This window comes from Mya arenaria, chromosome 16 (genome assembly GCF_026914265.1).
Source record: "Mya arenaria isolate MELC-2E11 chromosome 16, ASM2691426v1".
NCBI classification, from domain to species: Eukaryota; Metazoa; Mollusca; class Bivalvia; order Myida; family Myidae; genus Mya; species Mya arenaria.
The window spans coordinates 19,435,684-19,450,887 of NC_069137.1; the positions used below are offsets into that span (position 1 = coordinate 19,435,684).

Here is a 15,204-nt window from a genome sequence, read left to right on the forward strand (position 1 = left end):
GTTATCATTTTAACACTACCAATGTTTTGTCATTTGTATCATATAGTTATGTAATTTGCATTGATAAATTTTGCCGCAGAACATTATTCTTTATATTATACGGTCATTCTATGCTTGACACTTGCTGATACCGCATAGTATTGAAACAAATAGTCCGAAAGTTAAAAGTTGAACGGACAAAGGAGATTAGATAACCTATAAATGAGTCAATATAAGTGTCATATACCATTGGTTCATAGTAATAGGTTCGCGCTCGTTATAAATGATTTCAATTACTTTTGGTTGCAGAAACTGCTGAATGAATTAAACAAAACATTGTATAAAATGTCGTCGTCATAATTTAACTCCGTTAAAGTTTGATTTTCCGACTTTGCACTTAAATACCAGATATCGACTTGGTATCTATCCTATTCATTTTCTTATTATTATCTTTCTGTGATTTAACTGTTGTTTTAAAAAAATAAAGTAAGCTTTCTTGATCTATTTATACGTGTTCGCCTACGTTATCAATTCTTAAATGAGTATTTAATTCTACTTCTAAATCTACCTAGCCGAGTACAATCGTTTATATACACTTGTTAATATCAAGTCGACATGCATCTTGCACAAGTACTGTTTCAACTGTCGACATATAAGCTGAATAATTAAACGGTTTGCCACTTTTACTATATACATCCGATACATATACTGATTAAGCCTTTAGAACATCTCTCCCGACACTGGTCTATTTTGTAATAAGTTAGTGTTCTACTTTATCAAAAAATAGCTTCGTGATTTTCAGCCGTGCTAATAAAACAACTCCATATTTAGATTAACAATGGTATTGATTTGACTTTTTCAACATTTCCTGACTCGATTTGTTTAAAACAATGACATAGAGTGAGCTTTATGGAGTAGCTGAAGCATTATACAGCATTGTTTGAACTGATTGTTTGAGAAATTTGAAACTTTTGTTCAGTTCAGAAAATAATCTGAATGGGAATGTTCATAAAAGCTTGGCACATAGCCTGTAATTATTGTCAAATATATGTACCCAGACACATACATAGAGAACACTAGGTTAGTGCCGAGGATAGAAGAAGTTCATCTGGCAAGGCGGGGAATTGATCGGGTGAACTGTTCATTTTTTAATACGCCTATAGTCAAAGTCATTGCATTTTATACGTCAATATCAATTCAAAACATAAAAAAAACGTTTAAAAGTGCATAAACATGGATCAGTCACCAAACATTATGTGATTATATAACGATTATTGCGCAAATGACAGAATAAAGTACCCAGGTCATTGTTCATGATCACGAGTGTTTACAAACAATCACCACATGTTAAATGGATTTAATTCATATTGATAGTGTTGGATGTTCAGAACTGCACCGGCAAAGAGATCATTCATTTCTGTTGTGCGATTTTGTCATTCACCACAGAAATGGACTTAACTTTCGTTAAATGCTGCACAGTGTCCAGCATTTGCGAGTGGGGTAAGATTTTCACATCACATGTAGATTTTTAGATTGTTTTGCCAGTGTCATTATTATGCAGAGTGATGGGACTATATCGGCGATGGATTGTTAATGTCGGTTGTTGGTGGACTATTGATAAGATATTGAAACATTATTTGTGCTTTTCCTTTGACATTTCAGAATAGAAAAAAAATCCGTTTTCGCGGTCACATGACCAATGGACTGTAGATAAACATCCCGTGGTCTACTATACTAATAAACTAATATTTACACGGCACCTTGTTATTGGACCGATTTGTATGCAAGTGACAGGATGAATGTAAAATATGAAGCAAATTGAATTGCGATGCTAATTTCAAAATAGGCAATTTGAAGCTTGTGGCTAGACTTAATTTATCACATGTTATACATTGTTTCCAGTCTAAAAAGCCGTCACGTTTTTTTTTTGTATTACACATGTGTAATATAGCATTATTCACTTCTATTGGTCAGGAAAATATATTACCCCGCATGTTTGTAAACAGATTAATCGGCAAAACAAATTGGTCATTGCTAGTATTCCATCAAGTTATACGTTTAATTCTGACTTTATATTTATGATGAAGATTTATTTGAATACAGCATTCCATCGAATACTATCTGTTTGTATATTTATGTTCAGTTATTTTACTCTCCTTTTAAACATTTAGGGTAAGCCTACTTTATTATTGATAATAATTGTCCTACTTTATCAATTCTTGGATGGATATATTAAATTCTTCTTTTGTTTCTACCTAGCCGAGTACAATCGTTTATGTGCACTTGTTAATATCAAATCGACATGCATCTTGCATTAGTACTGTATTAACTAACCTAAAGTCGACATATAAGTTAAAGAGTTCATCGGTTTGCCAATTTTACCATATATATCTGATGCATATACCTTTGATTAAAATCATTCTGCAAAGTCAAGTAGATAACTATTGTGAATATGGCAATAACAATAATACTCACATGTGGAGGAAAAACGGCAATTGAACATGGACGTTAAAATTGAACACAATATACTTTTAAAGCATTATAAACATCTTACCGGCACAGGTCGATTTCACAGGAAGTTATTTTACTACTTTATCAAAACAATGGTCAAGAGATTGGCATCCGTGTTAATAAAACAAATCCATATCTAGATATACAATGATGTTGATTTGGCCTTTTCAAAATTTCCTGACTTATGCTTACATACATTTGTTTGAAACATGGTTGACATAGAGTGAGCCTTTTTTTGGTTAGCTCAAACATGATACTGCATTGCTTGGACTTATTGTTTTCGCAATTTGAAACTTTTTGTTCAAAAAGAAATCCGCGTGGGAAGGTTTACAACAGCCTGCCACATAGCCTGTATTATTTGTCAAATCTTTTTACCCAGGAATATGAATGTTAAATATGAAGCAAATTGAGTTGCGATGTTAATTTCAGAAAAGCATTTGTTTCTGCTGGTGGCAAAATTTATTATATATCTTTAACTATTAATAAGCTTTCCTCCTTCTACTTTTATTTCCAGAATTAACATTCATATAAATAATTACATGGAATAAACGATACATTTTATTGCATTGACCTAAATTCACACAACAGAAAAAGATATTTACAATCTTAGAAGGAACTTACATGGCAATAGAGGGGCTGCTATGAATAATTTGGTGTTTATTGTTGTGATCACAATGGTATGTGTTGGTCACCACTTTTTTTCGGTCAAGTTGCAACGGGCGTGATGGTTACTCAATTTATACCTATGAAGAAGTCATGGTATTGACTTTTTGTGCCAACGGAACAAGTTAGCAGAATAGCCACACTTTATTGACCATCAATAGATATTGATTTGGGTTATTAAGAAAAGAACAATGATGTTGATTAGGCTTATTTAGCATGTATTGACCTTGGTGTTCCCGCGCTGAGGAGTCTCACGATAAATGGAAAATCCTAATGTAACGTATGGTTTCCGGTAACGAAAATCTGCGTTAACTACATCCTATACGTATCTTACACACTGAAATAGATGTGTTGCAATCTTAAAGCCTAATGTAAATATGCAATCATATATTTAATACTACATACATTCATTTCTGACAATAATTAGACATCTAAAATTCTCAAATACTAAGACTGTGTTATAGGTGAATAATTCATGAAGCAGCTATCACCCAAATGAACGATTACTTTGCTGTTGTTAAAACTTAATTCGAATGGACAAATTTTAGCAATGCTTTGAATATAACCTTTACGGCTTGAACATGAACATTAATTGAGTAGTTTGGAGAAGATATTCATGATAGAATAGCAATTTTATGTAAGTATGGATGCATAATCATTATTGAAAGTAGAAGTTGAACTGTGGCATTTGGTTAAATTGGCCTTGTCGATGGATTGACATTTGGGGTTTTGTCACGAGGTTTCTTGGTAATATTCTTCTTTCTAAATTCTATCATGGCTATCAGTGAAATATTATATTTGCATGTTCACATATTATAAGGTGCACTTAATTTCACAGTATTGTCCAGCACTGGATACTTGTGTGAGAGAGGAGCGAGCACGGAGGGTTCAACTCAAGTACCATAGATAACAACCATTTATGTGAGTACAGAGAAACGTGATGTGCATCAATTTATATAAATGACTGTGTATTTTATTCATTTAGTTATTTTTACCAAAGTATTTGTGTTAGTTTAGGACTGAACTGCCAGACTTTCATATGCCAGGAGAATGAGCTATCTCATTGATATCATTACAGGGACATATCATTTAATGATATATATGTGAAAGGTAGATGAGATTATTGCTATTATTTAAACGTTAATTTGTACTTAATATGTTTTTGTTGATTTCATATATTTCAGGGTTTTGTATACCTTCAGTCATGACCCATTGATATGTATACAGACAGAATGACAGTGTAGTATACTCTGTATGTAATACCTAAATAAGCAGAACAGTATCTGGGAGGAGATTGATTTGTGCATCCGGTGTCGGTTACATACCATTTATGTGGTATTCGATTGCATTGAATTTCATTTTTACTAATATAAAGATATCTTGAACGTTATATCGTCTTTTCATTATAAAACTCGATGTTAAAGTTTCCGAACTTGCCTCGTACATACCTTATGTACGATTTTTAATATATTTTTACCTTTTCTAGAGCATAAAGAAAAGGAGACAACCTATTGATTCTAGGTAAGAATGTCTGTAGACTGTAAATGTGAAAGGACGAGACAAGCGGTGTTGTTTTAAACATTCCTGATGTTGTATGGTAAAGCCGCATAACTATGTATGGCAATTGTTTTAAGTAAATCAATCAGTTGTACAAGAACAACAATTAGTTAGCTGTTATGTATTGTAGATATACGAGGATAAGACAATTGTTGTGTCGTAAAGTTTGTTCTAAAGTTGTATGTTAACCCGCCATAACGAACATTATCAAACAAATTTTGACCGATTTTGATTTTATGTCTACATTCACATACTTTTTTAGAAGGTAAACTATTTAGGTAGTAGGTAATTTAGAATGCACAAAATGTACGTTGCGATGTATTCAGATTTTTATTTGAGGAAATACTAACACTAGCTCTACAATTAATCAGTATTTTATGTCATTAGAAAGTATAATGCATACTGATGTTCTACATGTTATCAGACAGGAACACTTTTTTACCTGATCATATATGTTTAATACACATGTAAATATACAGTAAAATTAAAACTCAACAATGAAACATCTTTTAACTCAATTGTCATATCCGTTCCATTGAAAAAAAAAGTAAACATGCAATAGTTTACGATGTATCCAACGTTTGCATTCGAGAAAAACAACATACATACCTTACAATAATATTCTGCATCCTGAAAGTAGAAAGACATACATCAATAGGAACGAGGTCGAATCTTATTACCCACCATTATACCTTCTATTTTCATATAAAATATACAGGCGATCAAAATCCGTTTAATTGCGAAAATACCATCAATAATAAATGTGGATATGTTGATGCATGTTTTGGGCCCTTATATTTTGCAACTAAAATGGGTTTCTTCTTAAATTTTTATTTACTGGGTTTGTCCCTGTAGATTTCGTTGTATAATGTAACTTGGTTCTAGTTAACGTGTAAACTTTATACCTTATTTATGACGTTTAGCTACAATTATACCTGGACTGTGATTTATTGCGAGCATTGTTAAAATAGACTTTGAAAACTTTAAAGTATGAAATATATTAGCAAATGACATTGCCAATTCAATCGAAACACGTCTATGTTGTGTTTTCGTAAACGATGGCCACCGTAATAGACGGCAAAAACACGTTTTATTTTTAAATATAATGTTGCTGTGAAAAAGATGGGCTAGTGAGATTGGCGCAGAAATATAATCCGTCAACTGACCTTTAAATATAAATACTTCAGTGTCTTTTTACAGTACTCAGAGCAGAGTATTTTGCAGGTTTCAGACAAGAGTAAGGATGAATGCAGAAATATTTCTACGTAATTTGGGCACTAAATATGAGGTTTAAACAAAGCTTTTTCGTGCATCATGTGTATGTTGCATGCTTTTTACAGTTCATAGTAAATAATTGCCTATTATGTGTTTATGGCTGGGCGTACTGCATTGTGTTTGTCTATACTTTAACTCAATTTTTGGAACGGTAAAAGTAGGCGGATATTAATTGTTCAATACTTTGCGTGCATATAACCGCACTTTTTCGCCGTTCTTGAAAGCATGGTACAACACATTAAAATTTAACACATACACAAAGAATCATTTTCCAATACTCGGTTTTAAGGAGTAGTAAATAATACATGTTACTTTGTACTTGGACATATAGCGATCCACCTTGTCTTACCTAAGCAATATATATGTATAAGGTGATAGTAAAGATTATAAAACTATAAACATTGAATACTTTGTTTTACGAATTGAACCGGTATTCGATGATATCATATGCATTGTATAGCCTGGCAGTACAATGTATTCTTAATGTAATTACGTTATTTCTTTTATAAAATAGGAAAATATCATTTACAGAATATAGACGAGGTAATGGGATTGGAAACATTTGGCCCCTTGAGAACACGTCCGCATCATTCGCGGAGGTAATATTTCGTACGAATAAGTACATAAATAAAATAATTTTATCTTATAATGTTTGAATTTTATATTTATATTTAAATAAAAGTAAGAACAAACTGAAATGAAGACTAGTTGTCGAGTTCATCGCTGCTCAGTCATATTCATCGGCACGATGACGTAAATCAATGATATGTTTAGATTATACTAATGAAGCAGGTCTTTCCTTTCTATGAAATTGCTATAAAACAAGGACAAGGGAAATATTAAGATCCTTAATAAAAAGGCCTATTATTTTCGTCTAAGACTATTTTATCTATACCATGCCTTGTAGCTTCGTGTAATCTTTGATATTCACTTTTATAAATAAAAGGAAAACCGGAAAGGTATATACAATTTACCAGTACAAGTATGCATCCGAGTTAAATGGATGCAAAAACGTGCAAAATAAAGAAAAAACATATTATTTTCAATAAATGTATTTGTTTTCTTTTGGCTGAATAATATATTATGTTCTACTTTAATTATGATCTAATTTCCTTGCGTACATGTATTTAAATTTTACCCATTTTATCTAACAGCATGTCAAATTGTCGTTCAACATATATATAATCCCGAGTCTTTGCTACCTGTTATGTTAGGCAACCTCGTGCAAATCGGTTGAATTTCAAAAGGGCCAATTTTGCCACTCGTTTAGTTGTTTCGAGCCTAGTTACCCCGTAAATAATTAATGACAGATTATTTTAGTTGAAATTTGTCTGAAAATTGTCCTTCTTTGACATGTAACAACTACTTTAATAATGACACATTAAATTATACATTCTTCAATTGAAATCGTTTATGGAAACAATGCCATTCCCACGATATAAACGTTATACTTCAACGTTATACTTATCAAATATGCGTTGATAATACAATTGGAACATACTGCGTCGAGCCTAGTAGTCAAAAATTTAATTCAAACACTGCTATGGTGATCACCCGAATGATATTGAACGATATACTAAAAACACACAATCACCGCATAAAGACCACACGCATCATTAGCCATATCAGTAGCACGATGGAATTTCCGATTCTGAACGGATAGTAAAACACGACTCCAATCGAGCTTGAGATTACTTTGGGTTTAAACTAGGTAACATGCGCACAGCGTCACACATTTGCAAACGGTTATCGATCGGTTCAAATGTACCTAAACAATCCTCATAACTTCCTAAGATAGTGATTGTCGAGGTTCAGTATTAGTGGACTACTGATAATGTATTGTAGCACCGTTTGTGTTTTTCCTCTGTCATTTTCGAAAAGAAGCTCGTATTCTTGTGAGATCAGCTTACTGTAGATAAACGTCAAGTGTTCAACTAACCAACAAAGCTGCACTTTCGACTATTCATACGTTCAAGGTAAATAACAAAATAACCAATTCGATGTCCGTTGAATGTTTTTGCAGGAATTACTTTGTATCTTCAAATGCATTAGTTCGGTTGTTTCTATGAATACGTATAACTGTTAAAGTAAGTGACATTACCTTGTTTAAAATCGGAACCAAGGCAGTTCATAGTTTAAAGCTCTATAGCTTAGAGCAATAGTACAAGTTAACCGATTTTCTACTTCAACTTTTTGAATGCTGCATAAAGGGAGGTTTAATTATCATAGTGTTTTCTGCTGTTGACATGTAAGGGAATGTGCACCTTTATAAATTGCTCACTCATGCTTTATTCCGAGGCAAATTGCCTAACAATTTACATAACAAACTTGCAACGGCGAAGAAATAATCATTTGGAAAAAAACAAACTTTGTTAAAGTCGTTTACGTGAAATGTAATTCACATTGATGAATAAAATATTATGTAAGTTATCAAACGCTAAATTAAGATTGCTGGTATCCAAGACAAAGCAAATATGCATATATGCAAACTTGCAACGGCGAAGAAACAATCATTTAAAAAAAACAAAAAAAAATTGTTAAAGACGTTTACGTGAAATGTAATTCACATTGATGAATTAAATATTATGTAAGTTATCAAACGCTAAGATTACTGGTATCCAAGACAAAGCAAATATGCATATATGCATACATGACTCAGTACAGGATAATCTCAACAAATAAAACAAAAAACATTATCATATAATACCATCTTTTTTCAACGCAATATTAATGCGCTAAAATTTGATTAAATGGTTCATCAAAATAAAACCTAAAATATGTATATCCTTTTGGCGCTATTTGAGCTAGTTATAACCATAAATGTGATATTCGTTTGCAATGATTTGTATTGAACTAATTTAAACACATTTAGAACGGATTTTCGTATATTAACTCCATGTTAAAAATTCCGAATTTCTCGTACATACACTTGAATTACTTTTTTTCTAAATACATAACGGAAATAAAACAACATATTATTAGTTAATTTCTAGGTTAGAATGTCTGAGGAATGTTGATGTTTAAGGGCAAGACAATTGTTGTTGTGTTATACCACCCTGAAGTAGTCTATTAACACGGCACTACTAATTATGGCCATTGTTTTACATCAAGAGATCGGTTGTACAAGCACAACCAAATTTTATTATTATGTACTGTTGATATACAAGGATAAGGCAAGTAATTTCATCGATATACTCTTCATAATTGCAACTTAATAAATCTAATACACCAAATTTAAAAGCATCCTATTTAGATCTCTAACTCGAAAAAAGGTACTTTATATTGAATATCAATCTTTATGATAAACGTGATGATTTTAATTTCAAAATATTTAATTAATCTTCGATAGATTGTGGTGTTCCTAGGTTACCATCATATAGTGTTTTATTACACAGTTGATAAGATTCGCTAGAATATGTTCAATGCTCATACAAAGCCCAAATTTATGTTTATTTCGAAACAAACAAATAATGAATTATTTAAGTGAGAACATTCGACATTGCTGCTATTATAAACGTACGGATAATAGTAAGGCTTATATTGCAACATCATTCTATTCTCCTTTCAGTATTGTTATAAACATATAACATAGAACAGTTAAGATACATCAAATACATAAAGCTATATTCACACTTTGAATTTTAAGAAACAATCAACACATTTTATTCAAATTTCGGCAAACTAAAATCCAAACATATCCAAACATTACATTATATCATGTTGGATCAGTGGACTGGAAATGGTAACTGGTGATATACATACACAAACACTAGAAAGGTTGCTTGACCTGCTTTAAGCATACAAGGGTTCTTCGGAAAATTCGCAAACGTTTAAATAAAATATAAAATGAAAAAAAAAATATTTGAAAATGTTAAACAATGTATTGTGCATTTTTACATGTGACATATTGTGGTAATTGTATACGAATATAATATATGTCTTGCTTCCTCCAGCTCCAATACACTTATGATTCTTATACTAAAAGTTGAAAATCTGTGATAGTAGACGCTTAATGTTTCACAGACGTAACCGGTGCCAACAATGCTTTTTCGGTACAAGAGAAAACCTAAGACACAGTTAACATGAATAAAATCCTAAGTTGTAACAGCATGTGTTCGTTCCTCTTGCATTTACATTTAAATGATAAAACATTTAAATAAAATAGGCTATGACATATTCAACGTATTGATCTGAACCAGTTTTGCGATTTTGGAAGGGAATGGGTGTATGATGAAAGTAATATGTCACTCATCTTCATGTCATACTCAGTTTTATTCAACCCGTCTAGGAAATATGTAACTACACTCGCCAACAGCTCGAGTACTAATATATATTTGTGAACGCGATGAATAAAATTGTGTATTATGTGGCGACTCGTGACAGATCCTATTTATATAACGAACACAGTACTTAGTTTGTACGTTTGTATATTTCCTACATAATATCGTTTGCATGATGATTGATTATAGATAGAGCCTTTGGGCTTAACTTGATCGTGTTATTATCAATTTCTTGCTACAATACTAAAACGATTGCTTAAAAGCTGAAATTCAAAAGCATACCAGACAAATATGATTCAGGTTTGAACCATGTACACATTATCCAAAGTACATTACAGTTATAACAAATATTTAAAAGTAGGTCCACCCAAAGCCGTTCATGCACAGGTTAATGCAAATCTGTGACGTCAAAAGCTTTCCTTTACTATGTTATATATACATATGACTGCTCATATAAGCTTCCTTATCTTAAATTTATTTGTCCATATCGTTTTAAATCAACTCATGTGCTAATATAAGTGTTTAATGCTCTATAGTTTTTAAAAGTTATAAGCTTAAACCGACGCCCTATTTCAACCTCTTCAAAGTAACATAAAGGGACATTTCACGAACATGGTTTTCATTCGCTGTTGACTGGATTGTAAATATTTAAGTTAATAGACGAAGAAAATAATATCAGACATTAAAGACAACCCTTGATTAAACTTGGCTGAGTTTGCGAAATAATAATTGTGAAACATTTTACAAATTTTGAAAATGCTGAATAGCGCATTTGTTACTTCTGATGTAAATTATAGATCGAAATCCGGTTATAATCTGGACAACGAAACGTTTAAATTGTTGCAAACTTTTTTGTAAATTTGATAAAGCAAAGTCGCTTCCATATTTTTTTTTACATTTCTGATCCTATTTCAGTTTCAGCAATTAAATTAAGTTTGTTATATCATTCATTTTAATTTGGGATATATTGTATTCAATTCTAAGCATTGGATTCGAAACTAAACAACACGCGTATAAAATCATGCGATGATTCAAGCCTTTTTAACAGACGAAGATGTGTCATATACCTCATATTCAAAAGTATGTACATACTGTATGTATATCACATATATTATGTACAACTGAATACACAAGTCATTTTAGATCAGTCGAACGCAGTTTGAAAGTGTACAATTAGAAATAACTATATTACCTCGACCTGTTTTGATTGCATGGATATAATCACGCATAGTACAAGAAAACAAAATAATATAACTAACGTATACCATAGTTAGCTTGCTGAGCATTAACATGAAACCAAACACTAGAGTGCAACATCGTCTTCCTCCCTTTGGAAAGTGATGATCATATATTCAATTAGTTCTATGACAAATAAGTTGTCATGTTAGATAATACTTATGTGAACAACTACAAAAACAAACCCCGTAGCCAAAAGTTTGAAAACAAACTTAAACACTTCAGAAGTTGGTCTACATTCAACAGATAAGACATATGTTTTTTTCCGACATGAACAAATATGTTGAATTCATCTTAACAAATGTAAAGATAGAGTAAAACTTAAAAAGAATTCAACATTGAAACATTACATGTTAGTTTCATAATGGAGCCAGTAAGAATGTATACATGGACTAGTTTACGATATATCCAACGTGTTATTTAAAATTAGAAAAAAAATATACATACCATTGCAAGTGTTTCTTACTGAAAGTAGAAAGACATCCATCAAACGTAAATCGAGTGGAGTGTATATGATGAATTTGTGATGAGCATGTACATGGAAAAGAGGTTTTGTTGACATATATAATTAATTATGTAAAAGCTTGCATAACAAAAAGGATATGACATATGTGTGCAGTGCACTGAAGAAACTTTAGAAAACTGGGTCACATGAAGTCATGGCTTTCGAAAGTGAGTTGTCTATAAAGTATTGTGCATGTATATAGTTTGCTTAAAGTAGGGCGATTCTTTGAAAATGTATAGGACGCGAAACAGTTCCAATCAGTTGCAAGTAATGGCTCTGGCATATCGATCAATGTCGATGAACACTTTTAAAAAAGGCAGTCTAAAGCCAGGATACTGCGCAGTTATATAGAGACCGCTGGAGATCGTGTCATTTTATACATAAGATAATCCAAAGATAATCTATAATCTACATGAATCTCTTAGATAAAAGTAATTAATTAAGGAACCATTTCATAGGTTTGCATAACGGTTAAACTGTGTAACAGGTAACTTTCTCTTGAGGAGGTTAAATGCATGTGTCAAAAAATGTTAAAGAATTGTAACAGGAACATGCTATTGTCGGCCGTATATTTCTTCTTTCGAGAAGTATCCCAAGCGAGCATAAATTTTGCCGTTTTAGCTATTGGAGAGGTACCATGTCAACTGAAGAGAAGCATGTGACTCGAAAATAATACGACTATGTAAAGGTATACTGAAAGGCAATGTAAATTTGCACGCTCGTCAGCACATGGGGACTATATACAATTATTCACGTTTTGAAAAATATAAACTTCAGGACTATTGATTTCAGGAGATTGGTTCAAGAAATAGTAGTACTTCAGTACTTAGGTGGATTAGTTTGGCCGGACACTAGTAACATGATTTCCTCGTGTTTTTGTGGGTATATGGGGGAAACGATTTTGTTTTCGTCACTCGAGGTTTTGTTTTTTGTTAAAAAGAAGTTATTTTGAAATGTCTGAAAGCGAAGATATAAATTTGATAATATTTCCCGCCCATCCCATCCCTTTGTTCAGGTTGATTTTCCTGTTACACGTGCTCTATTAACACGCATATTTATTTTCATTTACAGAGTTCCACTGTTTGATTGCCTAGCATAAGTTAGTAACGTATTTGTTACTTTTATGATTTAAGATTTACCGTATGTTTAGTTTCGTTCCAGTTGTTTCATGATGTTTTCTAAGATACCAGTCATTATTGATGTTGCTGATTCTAAAGACGGACGTGGCAACGATTGACCAAGGTTACGATCTAGATGTGCTCAGACGCTATAACCAATCTTCCAGCATCCGAATACTGCCTTTTCCTGTGTACATGTTCACCAAATACATTGCCAATTCCTAAACTGTTTGTGTTGTTGTATTTTGAGATTAGTGAATAATTAGTTTACTCACGTATTGAGTGAGTAAGTTAATTTTCATTGTAATAAGATCGCTAGACCACGGCTTGAGGTAAACTATTTGACTAGCCATCGTCAATATCTTTAATACACTGAAACAATCTAGCATAACAATTACTAGAAATATCCTGGTATTTGTCTCTTTTTATATCCTTTAAGTGGTTCCTGACCAGTACATATATAGGGTCACACAGTAAAAAATATTATCTTTCAAAATTTAAGAAACTCTTGTCATCAATCGAAATGGCTATAGCAAAGATATTTAAGGTACATCATTGTGAGGTAGCTTTCTACCAAGCTTGTACAAATTGTGTCCTTGTTATCGAAACAAGTCACGCCCTAGGTGCTTCCTTTATAATCATTTATCAAAACTTGTTATTAATTATGTTGTCAATGAGTGCAATGGCTAGAACATTCGTTTAAAATACTTTGAAGTGGTCACTGCCCTTAGGAATATTTGATTACGTGTATACTCTTATACAAGAACAACTGTTAATATGATCTACCGATGAACTGGAATGGCTATAGTTAACGCTTTAGTATTTTTTACAAATAGCCCATGAACTAATGCATCGTTTCTGCACTTCTACAAATGAAACTTATTTTGATATATGGAAAATGGAATGTCCTATGTACCCGCAATTTCCAAGCCAAGAGTTCAACGAGAATAACAAGGAATTAACGATTACAATTAAGATGCTTGGTAAATGTTTTAGCTTCATGATATCAAGGACAAATGTCACGGGGAAATAAACACAAGTATTGATTCAATAACTTACTATTTTTTTACAACATTTAAACGATATTGGCTTAGGAGTTACAAATATAAGATCACACAAATTTAATCAGGATATAATTAAATAATTGTTCTGACCCATAAAGGTGTAGTTTCACTTTGTCAACCATTCGTTTCTTACAAATGTTTGTGCAACTCATGCTACTGTTTCTGTAAATATTAATTAAAATTTAAATTTGATATAAACGCCAAATTAATGACTGTTGTGTTTTATCTCGGTCGAAAATCAGTTTCGATGAAAAAATACACCGTAAAGATTTGAAATTAAAGTAAGCTCACACTTAAAATACCAACAAATCATGTTGTGCTTCATTAGTTTTAGTAACTTTTTATTACGTCACTGTCAGCGGCCTTCCACTCTTTTCATATATATATTTAAAAAAAAATGCCAAAAAATATTCTGGTCGAGAAAGTAACAGGAGCTAACTATTAAGCCCGTTTAATACAACATATGTTTTTAATGGTTATTTTAATTGCATTTTATTTACGTTTTTTCCATTTATAATTTAAACAAAAGAACTTATCACATCATTTTGTCAACCATGTATCGGATATAAATACCCAAATATAGCGCGATAAGCATGTGAAAAATACGATGATGACGATATAAATAATATATATAATTATTTATTGTCTTCAAAGGAAAACTGTTTATGCATTATAGTTTAGCCGCACGGTAGTTATAAAGTAGTAACACCAAATATAAAAGTTATTGCTCAAGCATGCGAGTTAAGGTGAAGACGAAAAACAAAAACAAAACACTCTAGAACAATTTACATTGATTTATGGTCTAACGTTCGTCGTTAGGTTTAATCACTTTTTCGTTACAAGTTTAGATACACGCTCAAATGTGATATTTATATAGAATCAGAGAATATCATTGAAAGACGCCTTGCAACTTATCTGAATGCTTTAAATTTAAATTACTTAGAATCATCTATGATTGTAGGTAAAACATCGTTTGCAATATATTTTCAGTTAGAAATTGACTGGTTTGAAAATAT

General features: G+C 31.9%; 1 protein-coding gene across 8 annotated transcripts in view; it reads right to left on the bottom strand.

The window, feature by feature from the left end:
• LOC128221326 (uncharacterized) overlaps nucleotides 1–15,204 on the bottom strand; it is a 69,181-nt gene that overhangs the window by 6,655 nt on the left and 47,322 nt on the right. For 7 of the 8 annotated variants that reach the window (XM_052929892.1, XM_052929891.1, XM_052929894.1 and 4 more), the window contains 2 exons: nucleotides 11,949–11,966; nucleotides 5,320–5,340 (listed from right to left, as the gene is read on the bottom strand). In XM_052929892.1, the coding sequence (XP_052785852.1) occupies nucleotides 5,320–5,340; nucleotides 11,949–11,966 (39 nt within the window). The remainder of the gene's footprint in view (nucleotides 1–5,319; nucleotides 5,341–11,948; nucleotides 11,967–15,204) is intronic. The other variant, XM_052929890.1, reaches the window with a different exon arrangement.